The sequence below is a fragment of the Portunus trituberculatus genome, chromosome 43 (assembly GCF_017591435.1).
Source record: "Portunus trituberculatus isolate SZX2019 chromosome 43, ASM1759143v1, whole genome shotgun sequence".
Classification (NCBI taxonomy): Eukaryota; Metazoa; Arthropoda; class Malacostraca; order Decapoda; family Portunidae; genus Portunus; species Portunus trituberculatus.
The window spans coordinates 11,799,411-11,817,281 of NC_059297.1; the positions used below are offsets into that span (position 1 = coordinate 11,799,411).

General features: G+C 37.7%; 1 protein-coding gene across 1 annotated transcript in view; it reads right to left on the bottom strand.

Moving 5' to 3' along the window:
- The window catches only part of LOC123518080 (mitogen-activated protein kinase 1-like), a 31,052-nt gene extending 13,979 nt beyond the window's left edge, over window positions 1-17,073 (bottom strand). The window contains exons 1-3 of the mRNA XM_045278681.1: window positions 16,903-17,073; window positions 11,766-11,892; window positions 985-1,095 (exon numbers count right to left, since the gene is read on the bottom strand). Of these exons, the coding sequence (XP_045134616.1) occupies window positions 985-1,095; window positions 11,766-11,892; window positions 16,903-17,015 (351 nt within the window). The 5' untranslated portion in view covers window positions 17,016-17,073. The remainder of the gene's footprint in view (window positions 1-984; window positions 1,096-11,765; window positions 11,893-16,902) is intronic.
- Window positions 17,074-17,871: the final 798 nt, after the last annotated feature.

Sequence of the window (17,871 nt, forward strand, 5' to 3'; positions counted from 1 at the left end):
ACATGAGTTCCTGAGATCACCATGTCCTAAGGCTGGCCCACTAGGTCACTGACTCCCATAAATACAAAGTGACTAAATTCAAGCATGATTGTTGATGATTAAATAATTAATGATTGCATACCTGTCAAGCCTTCCATTTTTTGCATAAGTCTTAAGTAATTTCTATGATTTTCAAGTTTTACAGAGCAAGATGAAAACCTTATGTTTCATCTCCACATGTGATGTGTTTTTTTTAATGTGTTTGTTATTAAACAATTTGAAACAAATTCCACTTTCCAATTGTTATACATATGACACTTCTCCCAACACATCAGGATGAAAGACCTTTTTTCACTGTTGTACTGTTGTTGTACACAATGTCAACACATGATACAGTATGAGCACCACATAATGAAAAACAGTACTGTTTATAAGGGCCTTTCTAAAGAGTACTGTTTTTCATCATGTGGTGTTCATACTGTGTCACGTGTTTACACTGTGTATTCAGTCTGCATTTGTTTTTAAACAAATAATAATGAATAACAAAATTATATGGTTTTCTTATGGTTTAATTACCAATTTATACACAAACTTAAGGTCTATAATGTAAAATTTTGAGGCAAGACCCCACAGTAGCTTGACAAGTATGGATCATGATATTCAAACAGGTCTGGCCATAGACTTCTCATGTCGCTTATCATTATGACTAATGTGCAACAAGAGAATTGTAATCTACAATCTATGAGGACTCCAATAATTGAATGAATCATCTTTATGTACTATTTTTAAAATTTTCACATTCCCAAACTAATTAACAAATGTAGCAAGACTCAGGTTTTCTTGATAGGGAATGACTACAACTTGGCATATCATAAGATTCAAGGTCTTTATTATCAGGAAAACTAAGATACTATCTTAATGGTACCATCTCAGCTATGCAAATGGATATTATACAATCAATTTGTTATTTCAATCACAAGGCAAAAAAAATTAATACATACATACCTGAGATTTGAGAAGTTTGTACAAATCAGTTTCCATTAGACACTGTACAATGTAAACATCTTTCATGCTTTCTATCGTTTGAGCTCGTATTATGTCTCTGATATCTATAACCTGAAAAAAAAAAAATATTGATTATAAATTTAACTACAAAGACATTTGTATCTGAAATTTAAACCAATAGAATCTTATTTAACTGAATGCTAACTACCTGAAGACAACAAATAAATACCTAATCTTGACTGCAATCAATCAGCACACAAAAATTATAAATGGGGAACATCTAACATATAAACATGCACATTGCTAGGTGGGTGATTGGTCCCTGCAGGCCTTCTTGATCCAGCAGCATCTGGTCTCATCTAGTATTTCCTACTCCATCACACATCCACACACACATGCAAGCACACATGTACACACACACACACAAACACACTTCCTGCACCACTCATAGATCTTGTTTATATCTTCCTGTGTGTGTGTGTGTGTGTGTGTGTGTGTGTGTGTGTGTGTGTGTGTGTGTGTGTGTGTGTGTATTTACCTAGTTGTAGTTTTACAGGGGCCGGGCTTTATTCTCGTGTGGCCTCGTCTCCATATCTACACTTATCCAATTTTTCTTTAAAACTATGCACACTCATTGCTGACACCACTTCTTCACTCAAACTGTTCCAAGTCTCAACACATCTTTGTGAGAAACTATATTTATTAACATCTGTCAGACATCTTCCCTTTCTCAGCTTTTTACTATGCGATCTTGTGCTTCGAATGTCATATTCTTCTCTCAGGATCAGTTTCTCATTATCCACTTGGTCCATTCCGTTGATCAATTTATACACTTGTATCAGATCCCCTCTCTCCCTTCTCTGTTCCAGGGTTGGTAGATCCATAGCCTTTAGTCTCTCCTCATATGTCATCCCTTCAAATTCAAGAATTGTTCCAGAATTTGAAGGGATGACATATGAGGAGAGACTAAAGGCTATGGATCTACCAATCCTGGAACAGAGAAGGGAGAGAGGCGATCTGATACAAGTTTATAAATTGATCAACGGAATGGACCAAGTGGATAATGAGAAACTGATCCTGAGAGAAGAATATGACATTCGAAGCACAGGATCGCATAGTAAAAAGCTGACGAAGGGAAGATGTCTGAGAGATGTTAAAAAATATAGTTTCCCACAAAGATGTGTTGAGACTTGGAACAGTTTGAATAAAGAAGTGGTGTCAGCAACGAGTGTGCATAGTTTTAAAGAAAAATTGGATAAGTGTAGATATGGAGACGGGACCACACGGGCATAAAGCCCAGACCCTGTAAAACTACAACTAGGTAAATACACACACACACACACACACACACACACACACACACACACACACACACACACACACACACACACACACAGCTCAGTGGTTAGAGCGCTGGTTACAAGCCAGAGGACCGTTCGATTCCCCGGCCGGGTGGAGATATTTGGGTGTGTCTCCTTTCACGTGTAGCCCCTGTTCACCTAGCAGTGAGTAGGTACGGGATGTAAATCGAGTTGTGACCTTGTTGTCTCGGTGTGTGGTGTGTGCCTGGTCTCAGGCCTATCCAAGATCGGAAATAATGAGCTCTGAGCTGCTCCGAGGGTAACGCCTGGCTGTCTCTGGCCAGAGACTGCAGCAGATCAAACAGTGAAACACACACACACACACACACACACACACACACACACACACACACACACACACACACACACACACACAGGAAGACATAAACAAGATCTATGAATGGAGCAGGAAGTGGAAATTGGAGTTTAATGCCAAGAAATGTCACATTATGGAACTCGGAAAGAGTAAGAGAAGACCGGTATGGAACTATTTGATGGGAGAAGAACAATTAGTGAAAACTAAAGAGGAAAAAGACGTGGGAAAATCTGAGCCCTGAAAAACACATAAGCAGGATATTTGGACTATCATATAAGATGTTGACTAATATAAGAGTGGCATTTCATTACATGGATAAAGATATGATGAAAAAAATCATCACAAGCATGATACGCCCAAGGCTGGAATATGCAGCAGTGGTATGGTCTCCGAGATCTAAAAAGGATATAAGAAAACTAGAAAGGATACAGAAGATTGCTACAAAGATGGTGCCAGAATTAAAGGACCTCACATATGAAGAACGACTGAAAATGGGGCTGCCAACCTTACAAGATAGATGAGAACGTGGGGACCTAATAACAATGTATAAGATAGTAAATGACAGAAATGGGCGCGTTACTGGATATCGGGTAGTCCGGTACCGCTCCTCCGGACCTCGAAATGCAGATAGTTCGTACCTGTACTTCCGTGCCTAAAATTTTTAGATTTTTTACATGAAAATAGTCATAAAAAAAATGTAAAGTACAGGTAACTCGATTTATGTGTCTTTGCTATGATGCGGCCGAAAAAATATTATACAGGCAACCCCCGCTTAACGAAGGTTCACACAACGAAATTTCGCTACAACGAAGGTTTCATTTTGCTACCATCTGCTCGTTTAACGAACACCAAACTTGCTTTAATGAAGTTTTATCCAGGTAATTTTTTCCAAGTTTGAAAGCCCTGCCGTAACACGCAAGCCGACAGGCTTTTGAATACACCAGCGCCTCTCATGGAGAACACATGCACCAAGTTCAAAACAATAACAGCGTCAGCAGCAGCTCATCTTCCCTCGCTCAACTTACCACCAAAATGACCTGCAATGTCCCCTAGCGTTGCTAAGAAGACCAGCAAGTCTCTTACTCTTGAAGTGAAGCTGGATATCATTCACAGACACGAGAGAGGCAAGAAAACTAATAGCATTGCTCACCACCATCTTGACTCCATCTACTGTCTCTACTATTTTCAAGTCAGCAGACTCTATTAAGAAGGCTGGTGAGACTGTATCTTCCTTGCAAGCTAAAAGAACCACCTGAACTCGTGACTCTGCAATGGATAAAATGGAAAGCCTTGTGGAAATGTGGTACATAAGTTTTGTATGCGGTACAATGATGCGCCCTTTGTTTACATTCCACAGGTTGCCTGTTAGTGTCTTTTCCGTTTCACTCTCCCTCCCATCACAAATTTAAGATCATCAACATTATAAAGTTACGTACATATATACATTAGTGTACATTATAATGACTTAAATTAAACTGCCTAAATGTTTAACTTCATAATTTTTACTTTCATTAAACCTTTCGCTGTACAGTAATACTACACTTAACGAACGTTTGTCTAACGAATTTCCGGTTTAACGCACTATATAAAGTTAGACCAAAAAGTCCACATAACGTACAACCACATCCGTTTTAGCGAATTTTCTGAATTTGAATTTGCCGGGTGAGGGACCGAACACGGCAGCTTTGCTGTGATTGGCTGGCTCCCCGCCTGTCTCTAGCGTGTAGCCACTAAAGTCATGTACCACCTGTGGCCCAATTCACCATATATTATATTAAACAGTGCAATATATTATTCACCTTAACATTTTACACCACTTGATATTGTATGTAAATTGTTAATGAGAATTATTCCATTAGTTGTGAAATAAATTGTGTCGTACTTGACAAACAGTGGTGTTCCTTGTCAAAACGTTTATCTGACATTGGCTCAAAGCTGTAAATCCCTCATTCACTGTAACTTGGTTGAATTTATACCAGAAATACGGTGTGCTCCATCTTTGTGCTTTAATCCTTTCAGGGCGCAAATAGGTTTTTGGGTCATGTCTGTGAGACACAAATTCAGCCGATAAATCGAGGTTTGCATAAATGGAAAAAATCAATATTCTCATGGATAATAGAGTGTTACACATCTACTGTAAAAAATTTTGGTCTCTACTCACCCTGGAAAGTGGCGCAATAATGATGGGAAGTTGGCTATCTGGTGGTACGTTGTGCGCTGTTGAGTATTGCCATCGTAGCAGGTGGTTATTTTCCGCCACAACTTGTGCAGGTGTTCTCACTAAATTACACAGAATTTTCTGCCTAATTTGAACTGCAGTTGCTCAGAACTGCTCCAGAATGTGCTAGGGTAATTATTTTTCACACCTGTGCATACATTATGCCCACACAAATAATATAAAATACGTTTTCAGAGTGTTTTCTTAATGTACATACTATCATGAGCGAGGATACGCATGCCTATATATGGTAATATACGAAATACGCAATATACTACCAATAAACAAATATCTGGCATATCTGCTCTCTAACAAGATTTGATCATTACTCTTGTTATTTCTGTAAATAAATGCACAAATAGCCACTAGCGACGTCGTAAAATAATACTAATTGTGAAAAAAGGGGCATCTGATACTCTACTGTGTGGATGCCATTGTAACTATATTTTTCTTACCACGCAACTGATGGCACGTCCCATGAGTCGAGGGAGGATGGGAGAATGTCATCTGGCAACTAGCAGCAGCCAGGAGGCGCGTGGTTTAATTCTGTGACTCGTGAAATATAGGACCACGATTGTGGACAGGAGGCATTTCCCTCAAAGCCATGATCGTGGTCCGGAGCATTGAAAGGGTTAAGGGTGCAAATCCTCATTTGAAGTGAAATTGTGAATGTCTGAACAAGTGTATTATTCCAATCTGCAGTTCAACTGGGGTAGATAAGTCAGTGTGACTGTGATACTGTCAGCTGGAGCCGCAGTGTCCATTGTCCAGTGTCCCAGTGTATGCTGTTGAGTGATTACTTACATTGTTGTTTACAGTAGATATATGTACAGTATTACAAGACCCAGACACTAGGTAGGGACTTTACATGAATTCTCATGTTTCCATTGTATTGTCATTTTCTTCACTAAAAACTTGGGGATAATTGGTTATTAATGGTACAGGTACATATATATAATTTTTTTTTTTTCACCCATGTCGTATGTTGGGGACCAGCCCAGAACGCATCCCCCCTATTTCCAATATTTCCAATGGGAAAGTTATGTCCGCTTATCGAATTTTAGCTCTATGAACAGCTTTGACACTCCTTATCCTGTTTCTTAAGCAGAGTATTGCTGTACTATGATGCACTCTTTCTTTATACTCTGACAAGCACAAGACAAATTCTCTGTAAGAGCAATAAAGTATTATTATTATTATTATTATTATTATTATTACTACTCTCGGTTTCTTTACTCTCAATGGAAGTTCCAGTCAGGGGTTAAACTTGTTATAATTAGTTCGCTTAACGAAGTTTCGCTTAATGAAGGGTTTTTAGGAACGTAACCCCTTCATTAGCGGGGTGCCTATATATATATATATATATATATATATATATATATATATATATATATATATATATATATATATATATATATATATATATATATATATATATATATATATATATATATATATATATATATATATATATATATATATATATAACAAATGGGGATTATGTATGCTTGCAATCACTGTAATGTATGTATGGTTAGCAGTAACTGGAAGTCATTGTAACTTATTATTATCATTATCATCATCATGAGAGAGAGAGAGAGAGAGAGAGAGAGAGAGAGAGAGAGAGAGAGAGAGAGAGAGAGAGAGAGAGAGAGAGAGAGAGAGAGAGAGAGAGAGAGAGAGAGAGAATGGCAGGAAAATATGCCTGGTAGCACAGACCGCCAAGGACAGGCAAAAGTAATGCTACGGAGTGTAGACTGTTGTCTTTATTTATTTTTTTCCTTAAATATCTCAGGTGAGGAAGTATAGATTCAAAATTTCACTTTTCTCCATCTGTCTCAGGTGCGGAGGTACGGACTTAAAATGTCGCTTTTCCGTACCTGTTACTTCCGTACTTTTGAAAAATTTTCCATGCTTCGGACATCTGCACCTCGTTTGGTGGTCCACAAATACGGAGGAGCAGAGGTGCGAACCAAGATACGGAAGTGCCCAGCTCTGGTAAATGATATTGAAAAGATAGACAAAGAGGACCTGGTGGTGTTGACAGAAGAAGATGGAAGGACAAGAGGACATGAAAAGAAAATCAGGATGAGGTAGTGTGTGAAGGATATTGGAAAATACAGTTTTCCACATAGAACAGAGGAAAAATAGAATGCATTGGATAATGAAGTTGTTACAGCACGTAATGTGCATAACTTTAAGGAAAAATTTGATAAATGGAGATATGGAGACAGGATACTATGAACCCCACTCAAACCCTGTACAATACAACTAGGTATATACAACTAGGTAAATACACACACACACACACACACACACACACACACACACACACACACACACACACACACAAAGTGCCACATGCAAGATTACTATGGAAGTTAGAGGAGAAGGGTGGCTTAAAAGGAAGCATATTGAGATTGATATTAAATTATTTGAGGGGGAGAGAAATAAGGACGGTAGTTAAAGATATGAAGTCCAAGTGGAGAGCAGTAGAAAGCAGAGTGCCACAGGGGTCTGTATTGGCACCAATACTTTTCCTCATTTATATAACGACATGCCAGAAGGAGTGAACAGCTACATAAATCTGTTTGCAGATGATACGAAACTGTGCAGAGTTATAAAGCAAAAAGAGGATTGTGAAATACTGCAAGAAGACCTAAATAAGATCTGGGAATGGAGTAAAAAGTGGAAAATGGAATTCAATGTGAACAAAAGCCACGTCATGGAAATGGGAAAGAGTGAAAGACGACCTGTGGGAATCTATAAGATGGGAGATGGAGTAGAACTGGAGAAAGTTAAAAAGGAAAAGGACTTAGGAGTGACGATGGAAGAAAACAATCAACCAGTAAGCCATATTGATAGAATTTTTAGAGAAACATATAATTTGCTAAGGAATATTGGAGTAGCATTTCACTACATGGACAAAGAAATGATGAAGAAATTGATAAGTACTATAATAAGACCCAGATTGGAATATGCAGGAGTAGTGTGGACCCCTCATAAAAAGAAACACATAAGGAAGTTGGAGAGACTACAAAAAATGGCTACAAGAATGGTTCCAGAATTTGAAGGGATGACATATGAGGAGAGACTAAAGGCTATGGATCTACCAACCCTGGAACAAAGAAGAGAGAGGAGATCTGATACAAGTTTATAAATTGATCAACGGAATGGACCAAGTGGATAATGAGAAACTGATCCTGAGAGAAGAATATGACATCCGAAGCACAAGATCGCATAGTAAAAAGCTGAGAAAGGAAGATGTCTGAGAGATGTTAAAAATATAGTTTCCATAAAGATGTATTGAGGCGTGGAACAGTTTAAATGTCTTTTTCTTCATGACTGGTTTTAGTAGTGTCTGCTATTTTCTTGCATTTTGTCGTGTTGAACTCCATTTGCCATGTACAGTGTGCATAGTTTTAAAGAAAATTTTTAAAACTATGACACCCCATCCACCATGTCACACTGTCCTTAATTATTGTTCTCACTAGTCTTCCATCTGCCATGCACTCCTCCTACCATTTGTCCAACTTTCTTTCAGTGTGTGTGTGTGTGTGTGTGTGTGTGTGTGTGTGTGTGTGTGTGTGTGTGTGTGTGTGTGTGTGTGTGTGTGTGTGTGTGTGTGTGTGTGTGTGTCCGCAAACCAGCTGATGGCTCAAACGCAGGCTACAGTTTATATTTACCTTCACTGGACATTATTTTGCTAATCAACAGTTAACATGACTATATGGAGACGGGACAAACATTACCAGCTCCTTTCCCACCTTGGTTACTCTTAGGTAACTGTAGAATTATAGATGATTGCTCTGGTGTGTGCGTGTGTGTCCGCCATCGACGATGTGTGTGTGTGTGTGTGTGTGTGTGTATTTACTCTTATTTGTTATTTTATTGGTACATAATGACAAAAAAAAAAGTATGTCTAGATATGCATTTTTCTCTTATATTCTGTATTGGTATATTTGTGGCTGTTCTCGTTGCTGATTAAGTACACACACGCCCGGGTAGCTCAGTGGTTAGAGCGCTGGCTTCACAAGCCAGAGGATCTCCTTTCACGTGTAGCCCCTGTTCACCTAGCAGTGAGTAGGTACGGGATGTAAATCGAGGAGTTGTGACCTTGTTGTCCCGGTGTGTGGTGTGTGCCTGGTCTCAACAGAGACTGCACAGATCAAACACACACACACACACACACACACACACACACACTAAGGCAAACATTGTAGGTAAATTCCTAAAACAATGTATATGTATATGTATGTATGTGTTTTTTTTTTTTTTTGTTCATGTAGGTTCATCATGTGTGTCTCTCTGTTCATTGCCAATAAATTATCTTTTTATTACATATTTGTTTCCAATAAAATATATCCTCTACATGTGAAAAAATATAGAACTGTCCCAGAAGGCAAAAGAAATAATCCAAGGAAAAAAGTTAAATACATACCTATATATATGTGTGCATATGTACAATATCTATATCAAAACATGATCCATACATGAGTAGCATTACATTTTTTTTGTTTTCATGTTGGTAAAATATAGATCACAGAATAAAGTGTGGCTGATGAAATGTCTAGTGCATCACTAAACAAATAAATGAAGTGAAATGAGGAAGAGAATGGGTGTTGACTATTAGTAAGGTAGTTATGAGAAGAATACTATTACATTTTGTTTTCATGATGTTTAAATCTAGATCACATCATATTCTTAGCTGGGGGAAACCTATTTCTGCATAATGCTGGCGTTATTTCCTCCCAGGCCTTCTTGTTGTTCTGTATACTGGGAGCCTGTCGTTTAGACACAACCACAGGTCTCCCTTCAATAAGAGAGAGGAGAGTCACTCTCTCGTTTTCAGCTAAAAAACACTAGCTAATGGGGAATCTTTTATCTCAAGGCTCAAATTCCGCGGCAGCGAGAACGTGCACCAAAACAAAGCATTCGGCAAAATATGGTTACTTATGTGTCTATTCATTCAAATAAGTTAATAAAAGCATCATAGCATTTACTATAGTGCCTATTTTTAATAAGGAAAAGCATATATACTGGCATATACAAAATGTCAAGGACACCAATTTTCAATAACCGAAAGCTCTAGATGAGTGTTACCAGATAAGCGAGTTTCAACGTTGGTTTTGATCTGGTATCACTGCAAGGTAGGGAAGCATCGCGAGATGAACATACGGCTGTTAATGTGTGGCCACTATTCACCTAGCAGTAAATAGGTACAGGATGTAACTCAAGGGGTTGTGGCCTCGCTTTCCAGGTGTGTGTCGTGTGTTGATGTGATCTCAGTCCTATCTGAAGATTGGTCTTTGAGCTCTGAGCTCGCTCCATAATGGGGAAGACTGACTGGGTGACCAGCAAGCGACCAAGGTGAACATTGGGGGTAAATAGTTATATTGATTTATTTGCTGATGATGCAAAGCTGCTAAGAGTTATCCAAACCAGGGACAACTGTTTGCTATTACAGGAAGATATAAACAAGATCTATGAGTGGAGTAAGAAGTGGAAATTGGAGTTTAATGCCAAGAAATGTCACATAATGGAACTAGGAAAGAGCAAAAGAAGACCAGTATGGAACTATTTGATGGGAGAGGGACAAATAATGAACAAAAAACACATAAACAAGATACAGTAAGTCCTCGTTTTACATTAGAAATGTGTTCTTCAAAAAGCTATTGTAAACCGAAATTAGTGTAAACCGAACCCGTTTTAACATGTATTAGATAGGAATACGCTCCAGCTCAGTATGAAAGTCAATAAAAAAAAGTAAACAAACATCCATCTCAACCTTCAAGGTTTCAATAATAGACAGGGCCTTTTCTGAAATGAGGCTCATTGAGAGTGGGGCATGCTGGCGTGTTTGGCTGTCTATCCAAATTTTAAGTAAACCCTCCATCCGATCCATAATGGGTTCCCGATGTTTGTCAGCAATTTTACCTGCAGGCTTGAAGCATTACTTGCTGCCTCCTTAACACTTGAAGCATTCCTCAAAACAGTAGCAACTGTTGACTGTGGTAAATTCAGGGAATAGCTTATGGCTGACGAGCCTTCCCCAAGTTCTTTTCTCTTGACTATATCAAGCTTTATTTCCAACGTTAAACTTTTTCTGGCTCATTCAACCTTACCCACTTCTTCACCAAGATCCAAATTATGTTTCAGTGACATTTTGGACAGGAATTGGTCTTAAATGCAGAGAATAATGTAAGTAAATCACCGAGCACAGTCTCACTGTTATTCGTCGTGGTGGCGCAAAAGTGACTGGTTTGTTGTTGGTTGCAGTGCAGTGCCACAATCACAGGCGGCGGGAATTTCAAATATCGTAAGTGCGATTTTTTTTATCGTAAATTGAAAAAATGGTAATAATTGTTAATTATCATATCTGAGAATTTATCATATATTAAACTAGTGTAAAACGAGGACTTACTGTATTTGGATTATCATATAAAATGTTAACTAATATAAGAGTGGCACTCCAATACATGGACCAAGATATGATGAAAAAAAATCATCACAAGCATGATACATCCAAAGCTGAAACATGCAGCAGTGGTGTGGTCTCTGAGCTCTAAAAAAGATATAAGAAGATTAGAAAGGATACAGAAGATTGCTACAAAGATGGTGCCAGAACTAAATGACCTAACATGAAGAACGACTGAAGGAAATAGAACTACCAACCTTACAAAAAGGAAGAAAATGAGGGGACCGACCGAATAACAATGTACAAGATAGTCAATGGCATTGAAAAGTTAGACAAGGAAGACCTGGTGATAGTGACAGAAGATAGAAGGACAAGAGGATATGTAAAGATCAGGATGAGGCAATGTGTGAAAGATATTGGTAAATAGTTTTCTACACAGAACAGTGGAGAACAAGATGAAACACTTACATTTTCATGTTTGAATCTAGTTAGGATTTTGATCTCTCGAAGGGTTCTCTGGCAATATGTCTGGTGCTCAAAAGGTGATATCTTTTTTATTGCCACCTTTGTTTTGGTAACTCTGTCACTGGCAGATCTGAAATCAATAAGAAATTGCTTAGTAAATAAAATAAGCACTAACTCAAACTGGCACACTTAAATAAGTCAATACCTAATGAAAATAGCTAAAAGAAAGGAACAAAGTTAAGAATTAGAATACACAAAATAAAAAGTACAAGAGGTAAATGTTATGCACACAATGCCTCTTAACTTTTAATGGCTGAAATAGACACACTTCCTGAATCACACAATACTCTGCCATTTGAATATGGACAGATCTCATTCAATTTGTGGTCAGCACTAGAAAGGCAAGACTGTGATGGTCTGGTCAAGTGCTGGAGAGAACTGAGAGGTATAAGACAGGAGGAAAATGTTGTGCTGAAGATGAGATACTACGCAGGAGGAAAAGTAAAGACTGATTAAACTGACCGATTGATTTGGTTTTACTTACTGATAATTTCACAATCATGTATCTAATAGTACAGTAATTATGTGCTCACCTCAATCTTTCAACGACAACATTTATCGATGCACCAAATCAAGTTGGCTATATGAACAGGGAGATTAAAGATCAATGAAAATGTTTGGTTTAAAAAACAATAATCATAACTGCATTTAATAGCACAGTAATTGTAAGCCTATGTCTTCCAAAGAAAGGGTTTATGGATGCACTGAAAAAAGACATATATTGGATGGTGTGACAGACACAGACAGACAAAGGTAGAGTAAGAGACACTGTGGTGACCCTTGATGGGAATAACCAATACAGTATTATGATAAACCCAGTACTCAATTCAATGGCTATCCAATATTAGCAAGGTGTGGATATAAACAAAATGAAAAATTCTTGTAAGTATGGTGATAATATGGTGGTAGACTGAAGTAAATGTCACAAGCAGTCCTGTTATATATAAAAAGAACAGTAAATGACATGAAGAAATTTGATGGGACATATCATAAGCCACTGTAGGTATCCTATCATGTTTTAATAGTCATGTATTCTTTGAAACAAAACTGAAAAAACATGAAGAGATATGATAGGACATATTAGAAATCATCTTAACAAACTCATCCTGCTTTCCCAACACTGAACTACCTGTACCACACTCCACTAGATCTGGCCACAATTTTTTTTTTTTTTTTTTTTTTTTTTTTTTACATTACAAGGGCACTGGCCAAGGGCAAACAAAGTGTTGGAAAAAAAAAAATCCCGCTGGTTGCCAGGCCCTGTTAAGATGAAAGTAGAAAGAGAAAAAACAAAAAAATCTAAAAGGAGGGTCCAGTTAACGTAAGAGGTGTCTTGACACTCCTCTTTTGAAAGAGTTTAAGTCATAGGCAGGTGGAAATACAGACACAGGTAGAGAGTTCCAGAGTTTACCAGTGTAGGGAATGAAGGAGTGAAGATACTGGTTAACTCTTGCATTAGGAAGATGGACAGAATAGGGATGAGAAGAAGTAGAGAGTCTTGTGCAGCGAGGCCGCAGGAGGGGGGAAGGCATGCAGTTAGCAAGTTCAGAAGAGCAGACAGCATGAAAACAGCGGTAGAAGACAGATAAAGATGCAACATTGCGGCGGTGACTTAAAGAATCAAGACAGTCAGTTAGAGGAGAAGAGTTGATTTGTATTGTTTGTATTATTACGATGAATTGAACTAGCCTATAATCAAAAGCTTCCCAGAGTTGTTGTTGTTTTTTTATCTTAATTTCCTACAATTATACATATCAAACTAACCCCATAAACATTCTTTGCCTTATAATAACTTGGTAACCTTCATAACTTCTTCACATGGCAACTACCAAAGACACAGGACAAAACAAAAGTTTAGAATCACCTATTGCACAGTTCTTCAACAGTGTTAAGTCAATAACTGCAGTCGGCCTTTCTTCACATAGCAACATCTGGCAATTTTCCTTTGAGAAATTCTCCATACTGATTATTGGCTGATAATAAACGGCAAGAAGAATCCAGTTATTTTTCTCATTCCAGGCATTTAATCTTAGCAGGGATCTTATTATCCTTATCTGTCTACATATATGCAAGCTCACCTCACATGGTCCACTTACATCATGATACAGCCCAAGCTTTTCATTTCATTGACTCCTCTTTGGTAACAGATTATCTTAAATCTCTCACTTATAAACACGGTTATATCACTAACTCTTTCATCTTTTAAGTACAAAGTGTGAAAGTTATTTGATGGAAAGAAATATGAATATATTCTTGAATGCCTTAGTTAAAGATCTGTATACACATAGTTATATAATCAATAACATTCATTGGTACCATCATAATTTTAGATTCACTAAGCTAGTTAATATATATTTTACATGTGTTTCAATAAGAGACATGATTCAATAAAGGAGAGAGAGAGAGAGAGAGAGAGAGAGAGAGAGAGAGAGAGAGAGAGAGAGAGAGAGAGAGAGAGAGAGAGAGAGAGAGAGAGAGAGAGAGTGAGTCAGTGTGTCAGACTATCTGTCTGCCTGCCTGCCTGCTTCTCATTCCCTGGCAGTGTAGCAAGTGAAGCACACAGCCTCTCCTTTAAAGCCTTCACCAAGTATCATTTCATGGAAGAAGCAGCACAGTCCAGTAACTCCCTCAAGGATACATGATCTACCTGTCTAGAGCAAACATCCACATATTTAATTCTTATTTCACATATTTACACATTGCTCTCCTTTTCTAGATCCCTTAAGCTCTTCATTTCTACCCTTTGTATTGTTCAACACTCTCAGTTCTGCTATAAACCCTTCCCGGTACACTTCAACTATAATCCTTAATAGTTCTTGCATTTACTTTTTAACTTCTCTTTGTATACTAGGATTGAAACAACTTACATCTGACTTTCAGGCATTTACTTCTCCAAGGCTGCCAATATAATGTGAGAACCATCCAATCAACATTAAAATTTTCTTTCACATTTCAGCACATTAATTTTAACATAATTCATGTCTAGTTCTTCTCGAAAACTTACGTCTTTAACTGCTCTTTTTCTGTTATCAATCTATTGATGCCTATATTATCTAATCAGTCTCTCTTATATCTTACACCAATAAAAACTGATTCTTCTTAATTTTAATTGTTTTCGTATGAATTTCTTAACACATTGCTCTATATTAATTTCAGTTTCTTTGCATTCATAATCTTCAAACTACTTTTATTTCTATTAACATGTCATCTAATCCATTCCATCTTTTCATCAATCTTCAGTACAGCCTTCTGTTATTTCCAAAACCTACATTTTACTATATATCTTTTTTATTTTTTTCAATTTTTTGTTATCTATGAAATGTACTTTTACTATTTCTCATCAATTATCACAAATTCTTTTGAACTATAACTTTTACATATTTATCACCATTATTATTTTCTATTCATTTTTCATCATTACTGCTTTAAATTTTTTTTTTCTTTCTCTTTCAAGTTTTCGTTGTTTCCATTGGTCCACCATTAATATTCCTTCTTTCTGAGCCCCACAACTTGCTCACCAACACCTAGCATATCTTCACATATTTGTTTTTTTCCCTATTTTTCTTAAGTTCCACAAATTGAATTCTTAATTACTTTGCTAATATTTCGTATGTAATAACACATTCAATTTTTGTCTTGCTAATCCGGTCTTTCCTTCCTTATCTTTTTTCCTAAGTCTACATTTCAAGCATTTTCATTCCAAAACCTAGCTGCTCAACTGATGTGGCTTCTTAAGAACAAGGCATAGGATGAAACTGACACAGTGGCATACAGAGATGGAGGACAATAATAAAGGCTATACAGAGAATAGAAATACAATTTCACTCACAGGAGATACAACTTGATGTGTATTATAGGCATAACATAACATACATAATTTACATAAATTATGTATGTTATGTTATACCTATAATACACATGACAGGATCTAATAAATGCATTAAGGCACATAACAAGATTAATGGTTTAAATCATTATTGTTAGAAACCAGGAAAATAAGTACATAATAGGTTGGTTCAAGCTTTAAAATTAGATTTAGAATAGATAGATAAACAAAATAGAGGAAGAAATCTATTTTCAAATAGGATGGAAGATCAATGGATTAAGTCAATTATCAAATTGATGAGTGCAGTGAATAGGTAACTTCAGGAAATTCAACAAATTTACAGAAAAGGATGAGGTGAGCATAGGTAATAATAAATATAAACAAAAACTAGAAGTAAATCTAAAAGTTTCTTGAAGTTTCCTTTATATTTTTCTACAACTTTAACTTCCTATCACAGGAGCCAACTCAGTATTGTACAGATGATTTTGAATGCTTAAACTGACCAGATAAGGAAAGCAATTTTAATGTGCCTAACTTCAGGAAACACAACTTACTGTGTGAAGAGATACTTGATAGGCCAAGTACAATGAAACTAAGTAAAAGTCTGGTCTTACAAGAACTGTTTCAACTCCTTGAACTCTTAAATATCAAAAAGGAAAATGTCACCACTCAAAAGTATCAATAAGGAATATTGTGTCATCACTCAACCTGTCAGATAGCAAAGCACTAACCCTGGGCACTGGGCCACACCACCTCACCCTCACAACACCATACACATCATTAGTGTCACAATAACCCAAGAGTGCATGATGAATATTGAATAATTTACTTATCAAAATTTTCAAGAGGCACAAATATGACTTATCTTTCAGCCTCATCAATTTACGTTAACAATTGCACACTACCACAGGCCAGTGATCCCCTGCAAAGTGTGAGGCAAATCAGTCTCCCTGCACCCCAACAGGGCCAGGCCATTGCGTCAACCGGGGCACCAGTGGCAGTGACGTCACCCCGCCCAGGAGCGCCCAACCTCACTGGGGTCACTGAGGGCTGCCCCGCCACAACACATCCTCCAAGCCCGCTTCCATTTGTCCCTCATATCATGGCAGCCAGTGGCAGTGATAAGGGCCAGGTATGAGCCGTCTCTGTGTCTTGCCTCACACTCTCCCAACGCTGATCAATAATCCACAAGCACAACAGGTCCATTGCTCCTCGCTTCCCAGCATGCCCGCGCCACAGCCACCTGATACTTACACCACCATGCCATAGGCGCCTTCTCCTATGTATGACAGGTTGAAGTACCGCGGCCCCACCTCGAAGTAATGACTCCTGACCGTTTCCCCGTCTGTTGGTTGTTCCTCCGACATGACGCACACCGCCGCTCCACGTCCCGATATCAACTGGACGCTGTGTCACTTCACGCCGCCAACACGCAGGCTTCTGAAAACACCCAGACACTTGCTTCTCTTTCTTTCTCAATGCTAACCTTTTCACACTCTTCACCATATCTGCTGTATATAAAATCAATGAATACATATACTGTCTACACGTGGATTAAGTCCCGTGGCAAAATTGTGACAGTTGATAATAATGTTGGAACTATTGACGTTATACCCCCTTTACGGGAAGGGTTAATGATGTTTGGGATGTCATTAATCAAATATGGAGTAATGCACCATACAGTACGTGGAAGAGGGAAGTGTTTTGATAGGCAGCATGTCTGATGGTGAAGCTCACAAATCATGATGTTAAGTCAGATCCTCTTTTGAAAGTTCCGCAGAATGACGTCGATTAGTCACAGCAACAATGTTTTTCTATCGATATATTCGGAAGGAAGGCAGTTCTTTGGTTGCTGTATTATTCTCTGTTTCGGAGGGTTTCCATATCACTACAAATATTCCTATAGTCTATTACGAGAGAGAGAGAGAGAGAGAGAGAGAGAGAGAGAGATTGATTTGATTAGTACTGTAGTGTCAGAATTTATAGCGGAACTCTTGATAAACTACGTCTACTACATGAAAAATTGCAAAAAGAGTGCATGATTACTTCATACCGTGCAAATTATCATCAATGCCTAGTTAATACCTATTCTTAAGGATTTTTCAAGACAACCATATCATAATATAGCATAATAGACTGAATAATATAGCATAATAAACTGAATATAGGAAGTTCGTGAACAGGAGAGAGAGAGAGAGAGAGAGAGAGAGAGAGAGAGAGAGA